The following is a 17656-nucleotide window of genomic DNA, read 5'->3' on the forward strand; positions in this document are numbered from 1 at the left end:
ATATTTTAACCACATTAACCTCGATCCACCTGCTCCACCTTCCTTTCTCTTCTCCCAGCGCAGTGGAAACCACTAGCATCCAAGAGGCTGACCAGTTGTGTGCCATCATGCTAAAATCAATGCCATCTCTCTCTCTTGGACATGGAGAGGAGGACCATCTCATCTCTTCGTCATCATTGTCTGCCCGTCCGCTCTTGGCGCAGCTGGGCGAGGAGCTGGGCCGTCTGTTCGTTTGTTGTCCACCGGATGTTGCATGTCCATGGAGAGGATGTTCCTTCTTCTCTCTCCTCTTACAGTACCTGATATATTTCCAGTATTCTCAGAAAGGAGGCACTGCTGGACTTGTGAGGACACTGACAGACTGGCGAGATGAAAAATGTCAAACCCAGTGCTCCGGTTCTTTCCATCATAATTTCTGGATCGGAGCGCCCTCTCTCACTTCCAGCTGAAACAAATGATGTCAGAAAAAAAAAACACATAGAAAAAAAATATATAAAATGACAACTTAAACTGATAAATCTAACCAGTGTCATCGCTTTACATGATCTGAGGTCACAGATACTTTGTCTCGCTATGGGAAGTGTTGTGCAGAATGAATATACAATATATATATACATATATATATTATGATTATTATTATGATTATTTATTGTGCATTTATTTTGCTTTGCATTATTTAATTACACTACAATAATTAGCACATATGGTTTTCATTGCACTTGTAAAGTCACATTCAAAAATTACAAAAATGCTGTCTCCTGTCTTATGTAGAACATAATTCTTTGTTATTCTCTCCTGCATTTATTTTTATACCATATTTAAAGACACTTTTACTTACTTGTATTATTAAAGTTGGCCCTCTATCTGTTACTGGCCTGGGTTTTCCTTTTTTTACTTTTAAAAGCACAAAGTGGCACTTCAGCAATAAAGACTTAACGTAGTGTTAATTCTGCAGTTTTAAAAGGATCCAAGAGCAGTGCTTGAACGATGCACTTTTTCTTTTGACCACTAGATGGAGTTAAATTATTTCCTACAGCAGGGATCTGCCTCCCCCTAAACACAGATCAGCTTCATGCACCACGGTACTGTGCAGACAAATGTAGTTTTGTCATGCAAAAGTGTCATCATCCTCTGCTGAAAGGGTTATTGTTCAGACTGTACCCGTCTGAGGTTTTGCAGGGTCTGTTGATGTTTCAACTCTTTGATGGCAGAAGTGACAGTCAGTGTTTTCAGTCTCGGTGCCCAGTGGTCAGCTTAGCAAGAGCCACAAAACAGACAAACATTATTGTCTCAGTTGCATCAAGGAATGCGAATTGTGGCATTTTTCAAAGCTTCCCGTTAGTGTGTCTGGGTAAAATACATACAATGATTTATGGATTGTAGATTATGGGTTGTGAAGTGATGTGGTCACAGTACCAACGAGAGAGCATAATTTAGGTTTTTTTGTAAGAGATCATTGTTTCTTCACAATTTTGTGTTTTATTGTCCATGGTGGCAAAATATCATCAATTTCCTAAAAATGTAAATGCAAAGAGAGGGGAACAGAAAGACAGACAGAGAGAGAGAGAGAGAGAGAGAGAGAGAGAGAGAAATTACAATGGAAACAGAAGAAGAAGAAGACAAAGAAAAAGCTGTTTTATAGCTTTGATATATAATGGGTGAGTGGGCATTACAAAAAAATATATATCAAAGAAAAATATCAATAGGCAGACATAAATGGGGAGGGACAGACTTAAAAATGAAAGAAGTGAAGCTTGGTTTGATTCACACAATGACCAGGGCCAATAGGATAAACCCTCCCAGTCTTGAGGAGGGAAGGGGGTGGTGGGGAATCAAACTAAGGCAGGCTTTACAGTGAGTCAAACACTCAAAGACTGACTACAGACAGTCTCTGCAGCACTAAGATATGGGCTTACTGTGACTGAAACCTGGAGCTTCTCTCTTGAACCTGAACGACAGAAAAGACTAAAAAAGGAAACTTAGATTGAGAGCAAAGTAGGAAAGAGATACAACAGATACTTGTCTGGGAAGATGGAAAACTGACCGCGTCCAAGACTTTGAATCTTCAGTGTGGGGGGAAAAAGAGGAGTAAGGACAAGCCTGAGGATACTACAGATTATGTTGCCATGGAAACCAAAACCTGGAAGCGGACGCAAGGACCACTGAAGGTGGACAACCTCCCTTGACTGCATCCTCAACACGTTACTGTCCCGCTGCGCACTGTGGTGAGAGGTACATGAACCATACTTTATGCTTCACTGTGATAACACCTATTTAACACTTAAACACTTAAGTCCTGTGAGTCCTTTCAGTAGTTTTCCCTGTTAAACCTTCCAAGGATTTAAAAAAACAGAAAAAAGTCAACTACCATGACACATAGTATGCACTAATTCCACTAATACCAGTACATTCAAGAAAGTTCTTGATGTATGATGATACAAGTGGACATTGTATCATCATACATACAGTCATTGGCTGAATTTTAATTCTAAATAGCACAATTTTACAATACAATGATGAATGCTTTGATGATGGATGTTGATTTACTGAAAAAAGTGAAGATAAGTAAGTGCTGGCTCAACGTGTCCCACATGAGCACTGTGAAAAAGTGGGCACTGAGTTAGACTGGGTGACTCAGTGAATCTCTGAATGACTAAGCGCGGAACCATGTAATTCGACCAGCAGTAGTTGTAAAGCTATTTAGTATTTCTGCCAGGAGTCAGGGTTTGATTCCCACTGGGGCCACCCATAGTAAAAAATATACGCCTTCAAGGTACTGCAAGGTGTTCTGGATAAAAAGTGTCGACTAAATTACTATAATTAGTGGCAAAAGGTTCCAGGGGATTAGTGTTGTGAGTGAGAGAATTAGCGAGTGATGACACTGCGTTGTACTGTGAGATTAAGAGTCGGTTTAGTTTTTACAGAGAATATGAAAAAGGCAGAATGACAGATAATTGTGTTAATGTTTATAGCGAACCTGTATTCTGTGTGAAGAAAATAACCTGTTCTTTTTTCTCTGTTCCCGTGTACAGGTGTATATACTTGTGTTTATGTCTGTCCACTTTTTGTAACATTAATGTGTATGCTGACGTGTATCCAAGTTTGTGTGTTAACATATGTGTGTGCGTGTGTTACTACAGTATGCGTGCAGTGAATGGTAGAGAGTTTTCCTTCTAAACCTTCTTACAGCTCTGGTGACTGCACCACCTTGTACAGTTCGCTCAGATGTCAAAGAGGATTTAGCACACAGACACATTATAGTTTTTACTTCATCGTAAGCCCTTTAAAGATACTAAAACTGGCATTTGATAGAAGCCTTAACGACATTCTTAACACGTGAAGTTTACACATGAACAAGTGCTAAGAAAACACAGAGGAAAGCGGATTAAAATGGCAGAGTAATTCTGCATTTAGGCCAGTAGTGGCTTTTTTCTGTTAAAATAAACCCCCTTTTTTTTAAACGAATGGAACATTTGCCTCGCTTGAGAGCAAAATATGGCTTAAAAGAACAACTTTTAAGACCCTTAACACACAGTGGCCTACTGGCGTGCCAGTCATTGCAAACTCATGCTGTGCAACCAAACGCTGTCCAAACCCACAAAGCTTTATTCCAAATTTTAGTGGAGATCCTAAAGTTTCCAGAAGAACCAAGTCTATTTCAAATGATGGTCAAGACACCAAATATATTTTACGGTTGATGGAATGATAAAACCTTAAAAAAAAGTCTTTGGCACTGATATCCCCCAATTAAAATCTGGAATATAAATGTGATACTGTCAGACAGTGTGAAATAAGGGCATTTTAGCAACCTTAAAGCTACTTAAAGAGGGAAAACTTAGTGTTAAGGGATTATGCAGACAAATTTCACTGTAAGAGCAAATGGACTGTGGTTTTAATCATCACAGCTAAGTAGTGCCATCTTGATCTGAAATGAGAAACACTGTACTATCATAGCATCTCTAATTGCTCCTCATCCTCCACTAAAGCACTTAATGTTGCTGAGGTGAAGGAGTTGCCTTGCATTCTTGCCAGTACTTAACTTGGAAAGCATTATATATGGGCTGCAAGTCATTATCAAGATGGATTGTGGTGACAAATGGCTGCCCAAACTGCCTAAAGCAGCCTCCTGGCAATGTTGGCATTAGACACATTTACACAGAAAAGCCCCCAAAAGGACCCCCCCCCCCCGCCCCCGCCCCCCACCACCCCAACTGTTAATGAGCCAACAGCCCAGCGCAGTTTGGGAAAATAGAATCCGCAAATGCAGATAATGACATGGTTCCTCTTTGTGTAATTGGCTCCAAGTGAAAACATTTCATTTACCTCTCTTTCCCTCTCTCTCTTTATATCCTGTGTATGTGTGTTTGAGTCCGTCTGTTTGTGTGCATGTGTGTGTGGTCACGTATGGGTGTGTTTGTGTGTGTGTGTGTGTGTGTGTGCGTATGTGCGTGTGTGATTGAGGTTTGAGCTGCACGGTGAATTAAATGCAGTTCTACTGTAATTAACTGCACTTACAGTCTGTGTGTGAGACTTTCTGACGCACCAATAATTGAGGCATCAGGTTTTGTTTGTTTTAACCTGCCTTTGAAGGCATGCTGGGAAGATGTTTCACATGGTTTAGTGGAAGTACATCTGTGTGTACAAATTTCTCTTGAAAGGACTCTTGTTTCTTTCTTTTTTCTTCAATTATTTAACAACTGAATATCAGAAACTTTGAAATATTTAGCAGCTAGACTGGCTTTTCATGGCTAATTATGTTTTTCATCTCACTTTGAGATTTAAAAAAAAAAAAAAAAAGACCCATTGTTATCCAGACAGAAAACATTACCATCTTATTATAATGCCATTTTGAAAAAACAAAACATAACAAGTTCCCACTGATGATAATAGTTGTTTTTAAAAAAGACTTGTCTAGCTCAGCAGTCTCTCTGGCATTTGTTTCTGGTATTTGTAATTTCATTAGAGGTCTGAATTTTGGAACCAAGGTCTGCCACAGTTCAGTGAAGCATGTCCCCCAAGTATTTTTGCGGTTCTTGTAAAACATAAAGCTGTGTTTGTGGACAATATTAGTGTTTAGGAGACAGAGAGGTCCGGTTCAGTTCAGCATTAACACACAAAACCACAGTCTCCTTCCGTCTCCAGGACTCTGCGATGATTAGTGCTGTGTGTCAAGGAGAGACAGACAGATGGAGTGACAGGGAGATACAGATGTGGGGAGAAACAAGTAAAAAGACAAACAGCTTGTGGAGAGATATTCAGTAGTGGGAGGAGGGAATATGCTTTTCATGAAGCCCAAGTGGCATTGGTTTTGGTTCCCAGTAGGTCATCTGTCCTAAATCCCACCATCACTTCAGCCCTTTTCCTTCTATCTCCCAACTCCAACCACTAACTGCCCACCCATCCAACTCACCACTCCCTCCAAAGCCCCTGAATCCCTACCCCAAAACCGCAATTTGTCCTGCAGCAGAGATTGATGAGGATAGATTTGCAGGGCAGGCACTATCATACTTACGCTGAGTTTTGGAGCAGAGAGGGAGCACGGCGGCTGACTGTATAGGCCATCCGTCATGCCCTGTGTACACATTCGGTCAGGTCATCCCTCAAAAGTCCCTGGGGCTTTGCGAACTGTAGCTCACCGGAGTCACAGGGTGCCTCTTTAAAGCAACGGATAGCAAGGAGAACAGGGAAACAGAGAACAAGAGGCTGAACACAGAAGCAGAGACTGTTCCTCTGGCCAGGGGTTCATGCATTTAAATACACAGTCAGCAGGAATGAGATGGAGCAGCTAAAGACAAATGAGACGGTGTTATACATGGAAGGGAGATCACTGGAAGATGGAGTGGGGTCATGACTCCCTGATGCAGTAGGTGGTGGAAGGACCCAACGGGAGTCTTTGGTTTAGTTGTTCTAACCTTATGATGGGTGTGTGTGGGTGTGTGCTGGCTTGTGTGTGTGTGTGTGTAAGCACAAATGTGTGACCACAGAAGAAGAACACATCTGAGATGCAGTTTCCATCCTGATGAGGATATTTGAGAAATTATTCTTGGCTATAAAAATGAATTAAAAGAAAAATAAAAAATCTGTGGCGCTCTCATAGAAAATTGATTCCATCTTCTCACCATTCTTCGGACATATCAAACGAACACGATTGCAAGTGTAGCGTATTCAAAATGTGATTTCTTGGCTGAGTGTACACAGGTTCTCTTAATGAAGAAAACAAAAACAGATTCAGGAGATCAGATTCGCACTAAAAAGGCGTCTTTCTCCTCGAACATATCTCTTGACGTCATATAAAGAGAAATCTGGTTAGAATTCATACTACATGTCTGCTAGATGGACAAACAGATGCTGTCTAACTTACGGCAAGTGCTGGCGGGATAGTGATATACAGACTCAAGTGCTCGTGTAGCCCGGACAGAGCTGCCATGACCTCAGGGTCAAGGGCAGAAAAAAGGAGGCAAAAAACAGAGTGGATTATGATAAAGTAATTTGTTCCATGTCAGAGTGAGTTGCGGGTCCAGGAAGGGAAGAAAGAGAACATACAAATTTGCACAGCAAAGAAGAGTCTGTGAATAGGAGCAGCCAATAGCCTTGAGGCAGTTTGGTTCTCTGTCAGAATTTCTGACTTGATGTCATGCAATGCTTGTCAAGAGCAACATCTGCTGAAAAGATGCTTGAGTGATGGTCAAAAATGTGCTGGCGCAAATACTGACAGCATGCACACGGACGGATACTCCATTCTGGATAGTGGAGAAATCATTTCTCTCGATCGTACTATCCTTCTGGTGCTAACATGATACAGAAGACATTATGGTTATTATGGACACTATGGGTCATTCTCAGTTCAGTTTGCTCCATAGTATATCACCAAAGAGTAGAAGAGTGGACTCCCAAAGGGTACTGTAGAGTTCCCCAACTCTTCCCTAATAACATGCAGATGGGCCTCTGTAATGCCTGTTTACATATCTGCGGCATAGTTCATGACTAAAGTAAGCAAAGCCCTAATTATTTTACCCGGCGACGGGACCAATAAAATCAACTTCCCCTTCTCGTTATGGGTGTTTAAGTGTATCCTTTGATGGCAGGGCTTTGTTTATTTTTGGAAGAGTTGCGTAGCCGAGAGGAAAGCAAATAGAAGTAATGACACAGAGATGCTGACAAATGGGGGCCCTGGTGATGGATTCATTTCCTCAGTGATGCCTGGAAGGCCAGACTGCGAAGGTGGTTCAACATGAATGCACATTTACACAATTGCAAACGTGATTGGCAATATTAATATCATGATAGCAACTGTATGACTGTCATGCATCATCACATACTGCCTGTTGCACTAACTTCGGTGTTAATCATTGCGATTCTGTTCATGTGACAACAGAAGTTTTATTTTCCAGAAACCATCTTTTCTGTGTACGAATGCAATGCATAGTAATGTGTCTCCCTCTTTTTGTAGAATGCTGTGGAGAATAACTATCCCGGTCATACTGGCTGGGGTGCTCTGCATCACCGCAGAGACCAAAAAGCCCCGTCCACAAGGAGCCATCCCATCCCCACACAAGACCAAAGGGAACCTGTCCTCAGAACGTCACCATCGGCTATTGCAGCAGAAACCAGAGGTGCTTTCCTCCAGCCGGGAGGCCTTGGTGGTGACAGAGCGCCGCTACCTCCGCAGAGACTGGTGCAAGACCCAACCACTCCGTCAGACAATCAGCGAGGAGGGCTGCCGCAGCCGTACTGTGGTCAACCGCTTTTGCTACGGCCAGTGTAACTCCTTCTACATCCCTCGCCATATGGGTCCCAGCTCGGGTCAGAGCCAAAATCGAGGCCAAGCCTCAGGCTCTGGAAGGAAAAGCCACAACAAGGCCCAGGAGCCGTTCCAGTCCTGCTCCTTCTGCAGGCCCCACCGCATCACGCAGCTCACAGTGCAGCTGGACTGCCCAGACCTGCAGCCCCCTTTCAGACACCGTAAGGTGCAGAGGGTCAAACAGTGTCGCTGCATGTCTGTGGATGTGGGCGGCCACGGGAAACTGTGAAGGACATAAGACGTCTTTGAACTGACATTATTACATATTGTCAAAGGCAGACTTTGCAGAACAAGGACAGGCACCAAGTTGAACTATTCTGCATCGCGTTGTACAAATAATGGCCTGTCCCAAGATAAAAATGACATGAAACATGAAACTGGTATTATTAAACAAAGGCAAAGTGATGCTGTTGAAAGACTGATTTAAGTGGCTGTGTGAGAGACACTTATAATGAAACAGCCATTGTTCAACATTAAACAAGTTTTTCCTGTGTGTTATTTGAAAAGAATCATATTTACCTGGCTATTTGTACATTTGTCACTGTGCCTCGGAGTTTTCAAACCACAAAACATGGACACTACTGATAAGTCAGTGTGTGTTTAATAAACTGTAGAAATAGTGAGACCTCTTTAAAGTGTTTCTGTAATATGACGTTTTGGATCTAGAGCAATTACACAGTTTGCCAGCAATGTGTTTACCTGTACGAGAATGTTGACATGTGTTACAAGGATTGTATCTGTTATCCTGTGTCTTTTCCTTAACATTTAAGATGCCCCAAATGATACACGAATTAATGTCAAGGAAAAGATTTCAAGAAACATGAAGCAACGCAGCCATGACCAGTGGCATCCACCCGCTTGGACACAAGCCTGGCTGTACAGTGTACATTTGCCACAAATATACTAGCCAGTAGGTAAAACATACTGCAGCATGTGTAATGGAGGTGCAATGCAATTATATACAATATCTATATTTTATGTATGTGTGTATGTATGTATGTGAAAAGTATATTAAATCTATTTCATATAAAACAGCAGTGGTGTTAGAGTGCCTGTAGTTCTGTACCACTTTATATCACAGCTGGACAAATGATGAACAGAAAACACATCAGCAGCAGCAGAGCTTCTATTAAAAATTTATGTCATTTCTTTAATTCAATAAATATATTTTTTCATGGTCAAGGGTATTCAATCAAAACATATTGTTGGTATTGCACATGAACGTCACAAGCTTATTACTTATTTTAACATATGGGAGTTCACACACTCACACCTAGTAGGAAAAAAGATTCTGCTTCAAACATAAAGTTGACAATACAGCTGCATAAAACAACAGTGGCTCTATATCAGATCACACCACTTAGATATGCATGGACTTTTTTCAATGAAAAACAACAAACAAAACAAAAAAAACATATAAAACCACAAAAGAGAAGTTGCTGTAAGAAAAACATACGTATAGTTACCACTAGGTTCTGAGACACACTTGATGAAACTATTAAAAATGTCATGTTTTAGTTTATGGAAAACATCTTTCTTCATTACATGTAATTATATATGATATGTCTCAGAATTAAGCTCTGTTCTACAGCACTCATTTGACCTCTTCGCTGTGTGATAAGGCACTATCTGTCTGCCCGGTGATCCATACCGTATAGAAATATTATAAAATTCTGTGCTTTTCACCAGTTAAGAAGACATAAAGAGGAAGTGTCTGTGCCTTCCTGTTAAATTAGGCTTGAGAATTGCACTAAAAATCAAAAATAGGCTACATATGGCTTATAAAATACTGAAAAAGCTTAGATATAGTGTTGCTACACATTTCCTCCAGTGAGTCTTTTTCTGGCAAATTACTACAACTAGATTTAATCATCTCAGCTTAAGGACATCTTTTGGTAGCAATAGTTCACATAATTATGCGATTGCTTTCAAAGGGTGGCTGAGAATGTCATTTTTCATTCCACTTTTATGCAAAATAATATCCAGTTTGGACCAACTCACAATAAACAGCAGGTCTAAATCAATTGAAAACAAATTCTGGAATCAAATAAATGTTGTAAAAATGACTGATGAGTCATTGTCAGATTGTACAAACAGTGCTTGTGCAATAGGCTTGATGATGATAATTTTCCATTCTCCGCTTCAGATCTTCTGACCCAGCTTTGCTTTCTGTGGAATAAAAAATGGGTCTGGGTTATTTACAGCTGGCAGCACTCAGTATGTTACTGTAGGAGCCAGAAGTGTTGTTTTTTCAACACCCTGACAAGTGTTTGTAAGGACCAGAGTCTTAACAAATAAAAGCACAGATGGGACCATACAGTAACTGTTACAAGAAGCGTAAAGACGTACTATTCCAGTTGCATGTTTGGGTTTCACATTGTAGGAAGCCTTCTCCCTGGCCTGTTTGAAACACTCTTCAGCCATTTTCACCCTGAAAAAAAAAAAGACTCGTAAAAACCATCAGACATCCTATGAAGACACATTCATTTATACTGTTGAAATTCACAATTTCATCATAAGACACAGTACAAAAATTCCAGCTTGGACCATCCAGAATATGGTCATGTGGTATTTGGACACAATGACCTCGGTTTGTCAAAGCTCCAGTCCTCCTACTTTGAAATGACTCACTCTAGTTTACTACTGCATGAAGAGAGCCAGCACTGTCACTACTCATTTGTGCTTTAAAAAGACAATATATAAGCGTGTTGGCATTGAGGGAGTTAAAACTATTTATACCAACAGATCATCATGTTGCCTTTACTCATTAGATGGACATTGTATGTACCAATGCCGTACACATGTCCATAAAGAGCAGGTGAGGATTAATATCTATAGCTCCGCTGGAATCTAGAAGGAAAACCAGCCGAGAGAGAACTGGGATGATTGCCGATGGCAAAGGGCAAGAGTTAATGCTTTCAAATTTGTTTTTATTCTTTCCTACTGCACAAGCAAAGCTTGTGACATTTTGCTTCTTTTACAAATACATATCACAATTCAATCTTCATTTGGCATAATGGACCAATTTGCTTTTTGTTGACATATGCAGCAGTATCTTTATATTCATCAAACCACTGGAAGCGAACTGGATGCTGCATGTGTTCTTTTCATTACTGGGGTGAGGACAAAGATTTGGGTCATTTAACCTCTTTTCCCTTCATGAATTTGAATGAATCTGATAGGATCTTCAGTGAACACGAGATGTACTGCAAGTTATTAATGGTTCGGGAACTTACGCTTGGGGAAAATTTTAAATGTAGGAACATTGGTGTATCTGTAATGACATTTTAAAGGTCAGAGAGTGCTGTACCATTCCCAAAGAGATAGAAAAAAGATGAATGAAAAGACTCTCAGCATGATTTGATTTTAGGACAATAGGTTCAAGTGTCCTGTCAGAAGACTGTATCTATATCAAGTATAATGTCACATTATGAAATAGGAAACTTGATTTCCCATCATATTCTTACCGTTCCTGTAACATCAGCTTATTCTGCTTCTTCCACTGGTCTTTGAAATCAGAGGAAAACTCATGCCAAACAGAGAACAAAGTGTTGGGAGAGACCTCTTTCTCGCCTGCCTTGGGTTTAACTGAGAAGGAAACGCTCAACTCCAAGAAGCTGAGGATGGAGAACAATAACATTACTTCAAGACCAAACTATTACAACATGAGATTACAGAAACCTACAATGAGTGTTGTGAAACCTGGTCATGCTGAGAAAATATGCAAAATATGAAAGTTAATCTTGGAAAAATATGCTTTTTCAGAGATTTAATAGTAGAGGAACATAAAAAAAACACAAACCAGTGATGACTTTGCATTTCAGAGAAGAATAGTAGACACAAAATGGAATTACTGCCACTAAAGCAGCATAGTCGTTCTGTTTTTCTGATGGATTAACTCTGAAGGACTAAATGAAACTCGTATACGCCTCATATAGAGTGTTTTGCTTTGTCACTCCTCTCCCTGGTGTGTATAAGGCTCTATGTAAGTGTATGTACATAAACACGCACATACTGCTCAGTATATGTAAGCATGAGTGAGGAAAGAGGGGCAGGGGAAAAAAAAGATGTCCGACAAGGAGACAAAGACAGATCTAGCAGAAGGAAAGCATGGATATGGCATACGGGTGGACACATGCTAAAGTGTTAAATGTGGTGGCCATTTGCAGTGGATCAATACAGTGGACAGGTTGGGGTCTCTTTGTTTGGAGTGTGCTATAGGAACACATTCCTAGCCAGCAGTAACAGAAGCCTGGAGCCAAGGCTGTCTACTCTCGCTCCGCTTAGATAAACAACACAGACACTGCACAGGGGGCCTCCCGTCTACCGAAGGCCTGGCATGATGGCCTGCACCTTCCATGTAACTGAAGGAACCAGGAGTCCTAAATATTGACAAAGCAGCAAGATTATATTTCTTCACCGTTGTGACAATATATCACTTCAAACTTTATTGGTTTGCATTATGCCGTTGTTGCCTTGACTTTCAAATTCACAACCGTGGCCGCCGTGGCTTTGACGCTCGAGAGAGAAGGCAGAATGAAACAGAGCAGAAGTGACTGCGTTTATTTTCAGGTGAAGAAGCTGCAGGCAAATGTTTAAAGATAAGGAGAGCTCTTACATCTTTTGAGTGTCTGCCAGCTGCTTCTCTTGAGTTTCCAGGTCAGTTTTGGCTGTAAAAGAAGGCATAAATAAATACAGGATTAGATTAGGATTAGGACAGATACAGGATTTCCTGTAACATCGGAAAATACATCTTTCACCTACAACGCAACTTGTACATAAGGAGGATTCCACACGTCACCATTACTTAAATCGACGGCGCTATTCAAGGTCAAAGCTGTGCCACCAGGTTATTAAGTGTTGGATTGTCCGCTGTTGCACAACTGACAAATGAGCACTGCAGATTGCAAGACAAGTGCTTCTTTGTGTAGTGTTACATCGAATGGAGACAAATGACTCTGTGTGTGTGTGTGTGTGTGTGTGAGTGAGGTGTGAGAGAGTTAAAGGGAGACAGCAAGTGGGTAAGAAAACTGAGAGAGTTGGACACCATGGTACACATTAGGAGATATTTCCAGCAGGCCACAACATTTATCTCTGTGGGCCATCAGGATCATTTTGACTGTGTTATAAATTATGATTTAAGAGAACAGCAGTGAAATGTGACAGCCTCAGTCAGGAAAATGCTGCAGGTTACCACTTATCAAATTTCAGATCCATGGGCTGATTTCATAAGAGTAGTAGTAGAGTCAATCCAGCTGTATTTTCCAGGGTCTATATCTTTACTGTGCTGCTGTCTGACAAAAGGTTAGACATTAAATAAATTCTCCCCCGGACAGCTTCTCTGTCCCCTCAAGGCCAATTATCTGTAAGCTGCTGCTGTCTCAAACTGTCAAATGATCAGAAATGACCTATGGCCTCCTCAAGGTTTCCCTAGACAGACATGACAGTGGATGGGACAGAGAATCTTTCCTGGCACAAATCTATGTTCTGCTCTTATCCCGGGAATATCTGGTTGCTAACGTGTAATTGAAGCCAGAGCCACGTCTAGAAGATCTCAGACAAACCCGTCGAGACCGGCACTATTCTTTATCATTCCACTGTGCTAAATCACTCTGTAGGCCACAATTGTGTCTCTCCTTGCTAATGGCTCATCAATAAATGATGACAAACTGATAAGTAATATGAATGGGGCCTGCTAGAAAACCATCAGCATCAACATCTTTGCTTTGTTCTGGTAAGAGATGTTGCTCACCGCTTACTAACAGCACTTAATAACACTGAGCTGGACAATTCTGCTATGATTGATGTCCAGTGTATTTGAATATCAATTAAAAATAGATAAACTCTGACATTTCCCAGACATTAAACACTTCAATATGACTTTAATGTGAGTCATTCTGTTCTTATCTACTTGTATTGTTGTGGTGATATATGAAACAATGCGGTATTGTGGGACACGATAAATAAACTGCTGAACATTGTATTTACAACAAAACAAAAAGAAAACATTTCACCGAATATTATTTAAAGATGTTAGTTCTGTTATCGCATCATGTGGTTCAACATAATAAAGACCAGCATGTCTATTTAATATGTGAACATTGTGTACATAAACAGGAAAAATTGATGTTCATTTTAATTATATTGGCCCGCTGCACATGATGTGACATCCCAAGCAGCAGAGGTAGAAAAACGAGGGAGCCTTTGACATCAGTCTTACTAATCTTCATGTCCATCAGAAACAGATTATCACATGGCCAGTGCTCTCTCGCTAGTCACAGTGACTCCATCAAAGGCCTGTATGCATGAGAATTTGTGAAGCGAGCGGGGAAAATCGAGCTAGACCAAACAGCCGAGCTCCAACAAGTCCGCTCCCACTGTTATTCTGTGGTTAGTTTCATGGTCAGAAAATAAACAAAAGTGGTTTAAACTGTGGAGCCAGAAACAGTTTAACCCCAGGCTTTTTAGAAATTACAGAAATAACAAAAATAAGACATTTGGCTGTTGTTCTTTTTTCACCGCCACAGTGGAGGAACCCCAAGAATCCCGTCTGGAGCCTTCTGAGTCACATGTCCGTGTTACGGTGCTTACATTCTGCTCTCAGAGGAAAAACCTCGTCATTTGCATCAAAGAGAGAGCTCCCATATTTCTCTCAAACACAGAGAGCGAGAAAGGAAAAGAGAGAAAGAGAGGGGGAGAGGTGGAAATGGGAGAGATGCTTTCATCTGCAGACTTCCTTTAAAATGGACAGTGAGCATTACCACGGAAGAACATATGCTATATATTATACTCTCATCTGAATACAAAAGCAGTTGGAGGAGAGGCCTGTGAGCCAGGTCCTTCAGAAAGATTGGTCACAGTCAACTGAATGTAGCCAAGGTCAAAGCATATGCTACATAAAGAATGACATTTGGCTTGTTATGTTAAAACAAGCATAACAAACTAAGTCTTACACCTTTGAAGTGGACCACAATATCCCAATATTGTTGTATTGTAGATGTCAGATTATGGATAAAAAAAGCATGACGATATGACATCTGGTGGACATGACGAACAAACATGAGTACATTTTCGGTGGATTTTGCTGTAACAATATCTAGAACAAAAATGTAGCAGTAGCTGTTCAGCCATCTTCAGAACAGAAGAGATTTTTTTTTTCTAGCTTTAGTTTGTTCTCGTGGTGTCTGCAGTTTAGTGGTGGCACTAGGAATGGCCACGTTTGATCCAGGATGAAATGGCTCAGGAAATACTTGGTGGATTGCCATGACATTTGGTACAGATATCCAGATGAATCTCAATGACCTGATTTTTTTTTTATGTAGCATTTCCAGCATGTTAAAATTTTCACTTACCCAGTGAAATATTTTAACATTTACTTGATGGATTGGCGCAAAACTTTTCATCGAGAGCCATGATGAGGTTGACATTTGTGGTTTTGAATAAAGTGTTTCGACAACTGATGGATGAACTTTGGTGATCCTGTACCATTTCATCAATCATCGTGTTAAATTTCAAAACCTTTGTTTTATGATTTTTTTCTATGATTTTTTTTTTCAGCAGTTTTTTGTGTTTAGTGCTAATTTGCATGATGCTAGCTTCCTAAACTAAGATAAGATATATAGGGAAATTCCTTTTTTTTTTCTTTTTTCTTTTTGATTATATCTTTTGGCCTTTTTATGCCTTTTAACGATAGGTAGAAGGAAGGAAGATAGACAGGAAGCAGGGGGCAGAGAGATGGGAATGACACGCATGCAGGATTCGAACCGGGGCCGGCTGCAGTGAGGACTGTAGCCTCTACACACGGGGCGGCCACGTAACCCACTACGCTACCGACCGCCCTGGGAAATTCTTTTTTCACTGTTTTTTTATTTTATTTATACATGACAACCCACACACACACACACATGCAGTACAAGGGCTCATAGACATGCAGTTGGAGAGAGATGGTGGAGTGATGGGCAGCCCCCCTAAGGAGTACCCAGCAAGCAGTTGGGGGGCTCAAGGGCACCTCTGCAGTGCCCAGGAGGTGAACTGGCACCTCTCCAGCTACCAGTCCACCTTCCATGTTTTTGGTCCATACAGGACTTGAACCAGCCACCCTCCAGTTCCCAAGCAAAGTCTCTATGGACTGTGCTACTGCCGCCCCCTGAAGATGGTGACGATGGTAGACATACACGCGAAACATAAGCAATTAACATAACATTTATTATAGTGAGCGTGTTAGCATGCTGACATTAGCATACAGCTCACAGCACAGCTGTGTATCCAGCTGCCAGCATTACTGTAGTCTCTTAGTCTAGTTGGAATAAAAGGGCAATGGAAAAGGAAGTGATCTTTTACAATCAATTCATCATCATTGTTTTAACAGCTCTCTTAGTAAACACCTCCCTGTGAAGGTTTATTTGATTTCCTAATAGCAGTGAAGGAGTGATAGAAAAAGAAAAGAGGTCAAGAAGGCAACGGGGTGCTTCTAATCTTTCTGTCCCTCCTCTGACAGAAGAAGGAAAGCAGCCGAGTGGAAAGAAAATAAAGGAAGACAGGAACTAACACCAGGGAAAAGGATAAATATGTGACAAAAACATTTCATTACGTCAAACTACCAAGTGAAAGGGATCAGGTGCCGAACAAGTCAGCTTTCTTCCAGCCTCTCAGGCATCCAGCTCTGTTCTCTGCAGCCAATTTAACAGGCTGCATGACAGGTTCACCTCCGGCCATCCTGAATCTTCTTTTGAGGTAGAGCAAGACACGCTCTGTGTTATAAGGTAGAGATCAAGATAAAAGACCTAGCTACCATGTGCAGGCATAATCCACCAAAGAAGATAGACATACTTGAAACAATAGCTGTGAGTTATTCAATACACCCTGGAATAAACAGACGTCCCTATGGAAACAACACCGAGTGAACCCTTGTGTGTGTACTGTATATCAACCAGAAAACAGCATGAAACAGATTTGGAAATGTGTCTGCGGTCGTATAGGACTTCAATCATTCTGACTGATGAGCTGCTTCACATACTCTCACACCTTAGATGCATTTTCAACGTACTGTAGATATGCCAAGAGTACACCAGCACAGACTACGACTTTTTGAATCAGAAGGGAAACATTTTTTGCCTCTATTGTTTTGACTCCTTGTCTGGTGGTGACACAGATCAGCAAACCATATATGTAAGCAGCCCGACTTATCTGTTTCATCATATTTAAAGAACAAAGCCAGCAATATTCTGCAAACAATAGTGTAGTTGTTGCGGATTCTTTTTAGCAGTGCACTGGGTGAAGTTCTGTATATTTAAAGGCCTCAGAACAGTTTATATGGGACTCAAAATACACTACATAGGCTTCCCAAGTTCAGGGTAATGAACAGAGTTGCTCACTGAGGCGTCTAACAGTTATTAGACTAATGGAGCACTATCAGCAATAAGGTATATCCGACAGTGTACAGCAAGATCAATTGGTTTTGGTCTTTTCATGGGATTCATTGACAAAGAAAAGAAACTTTCCAGACATCCATTAATGAGACTGGGGAAAACCGCATCAATCATCACTTTTTATTTATTTGGAAAACAGGCTCACCTTGGCTAAGAAATTCATCCATCTTGTCCTTAAAGGGTTGCAGGTTCTCTTCAGAGGACAACTTGCAAACTTTCTCCGTCTCCACTGAGCATGCTGAAACAACAAATGATGATCATGATGAGAGGGGACTGCTTTCCAAGCAATAATATCTTATCCAGCATTTGTGTTGTAATTACAATCTCTGCAGAGCACTTCACCCTGATTGAGCTTGCTTTGATAAATCTCTGCTGAATGTATGCTGAATATGTGTCAGCAAAGACATAATAACCCATAATGACTAAT

The 17656-nt window shown here is 40.9% G+C and overlaps 3 protein-coding genes across 5 annotated transcripts in view; 2 read left to right on the top strand and 1 right to left on the bottom strand.

The window, feature by feature from the left end:
• rgs7a (regulator of G protein signaling 7a) overlaps window positions 1–797 on the top strand; it is a 47651-nt gene extending 46854 nt beyond the window's left edge. The window contains exon 18 of one of the 3 annotated variants that reach the window (XM_010731579.3): window positions 59–796. The gene's annotated coding sequence lies outside the window, so the exon portion shown is untranslated. Of the gene's footprint in view, window positions 1–58 lie in introns of all 3 variants that reach the window. The other 2 variants (XM_010731580.3, XM_019269323.2) reach the window with 2 other exon arrangements.
• A 788-nt stretch (window positions 798–1585) lies between these two features.
• grem2a (gremlin 2, DAN family BMP antagonist a) lies at window positions 1586–8835 on the top strand. Its single transcript, XM_010731578.3, has 2 exons — window positions 1586–2232; window positions 7451–8835. The coding sequence occupies exon 2, from the start codon at window positions 7452–7454 to the stop codon at window positions 8028–8030; it is 579 nt and encodes a 192-aa protein (XP_010729880.1). The 5' UTR covers window positions 1586–2232; window position 7451; the 3' UTR covers window positions 8031–8835.
• A 171-nt stretch (window positions 8836–9006) lies between these two features.
• The window catches only part of fmn2a (formin 2a), a 39698-nt gene continuing 31048 nt past the window's right edge, over window positions 9007–17656 (bottom strand). Inside the window, exons 14-18 of the mRNA XM_019269276.2 lie at window positions 17375–17467; window positions 12420–12471; window positions 11269–11418; window positions 10151–10232; window positions 9007–9970 (exon numbers count right to left, since the gene is read on the bottom strand). Of these exons, the coding sequence (XP_019124821.2) occupies window positions 9944–9970; window positions 10151–10232; window positions 11269–11418; window positions 12420–12471; window positions 17375–17467 (404 nt within the window). The 3' untranslated portion in view covers window positions 9007–9943. The remainder of the gene's footprint in view (window positions 9971–10150; window positions 10233–11268; window positions 11419–12419; window positions 12472–17374; window positions 17468–17656) is intronic.

Source organism: Larimichthys crocea, chromosome III (assembly GCF_000972845.2).
Source record: "Larimichthys crocea isolate SSNF chromosome III, L_crocea_2.0, whole genome shotgun sequence".
Lineage (NCBI taxonomy): Eukaryota > Metazoa > Chordata > Actinopteri > Sciaenidae > Larimichthys > Larimichthys crocea.

Excerpts from the sequence above, each read along its gene's own strand:
- grem2a (XM_010731578.3), top strand. The coding sequence starts at position 7,452 with ATGCTGTGGAGAATAACTATCCCGGTCATACTGGCTGGGGTGCTCTGC.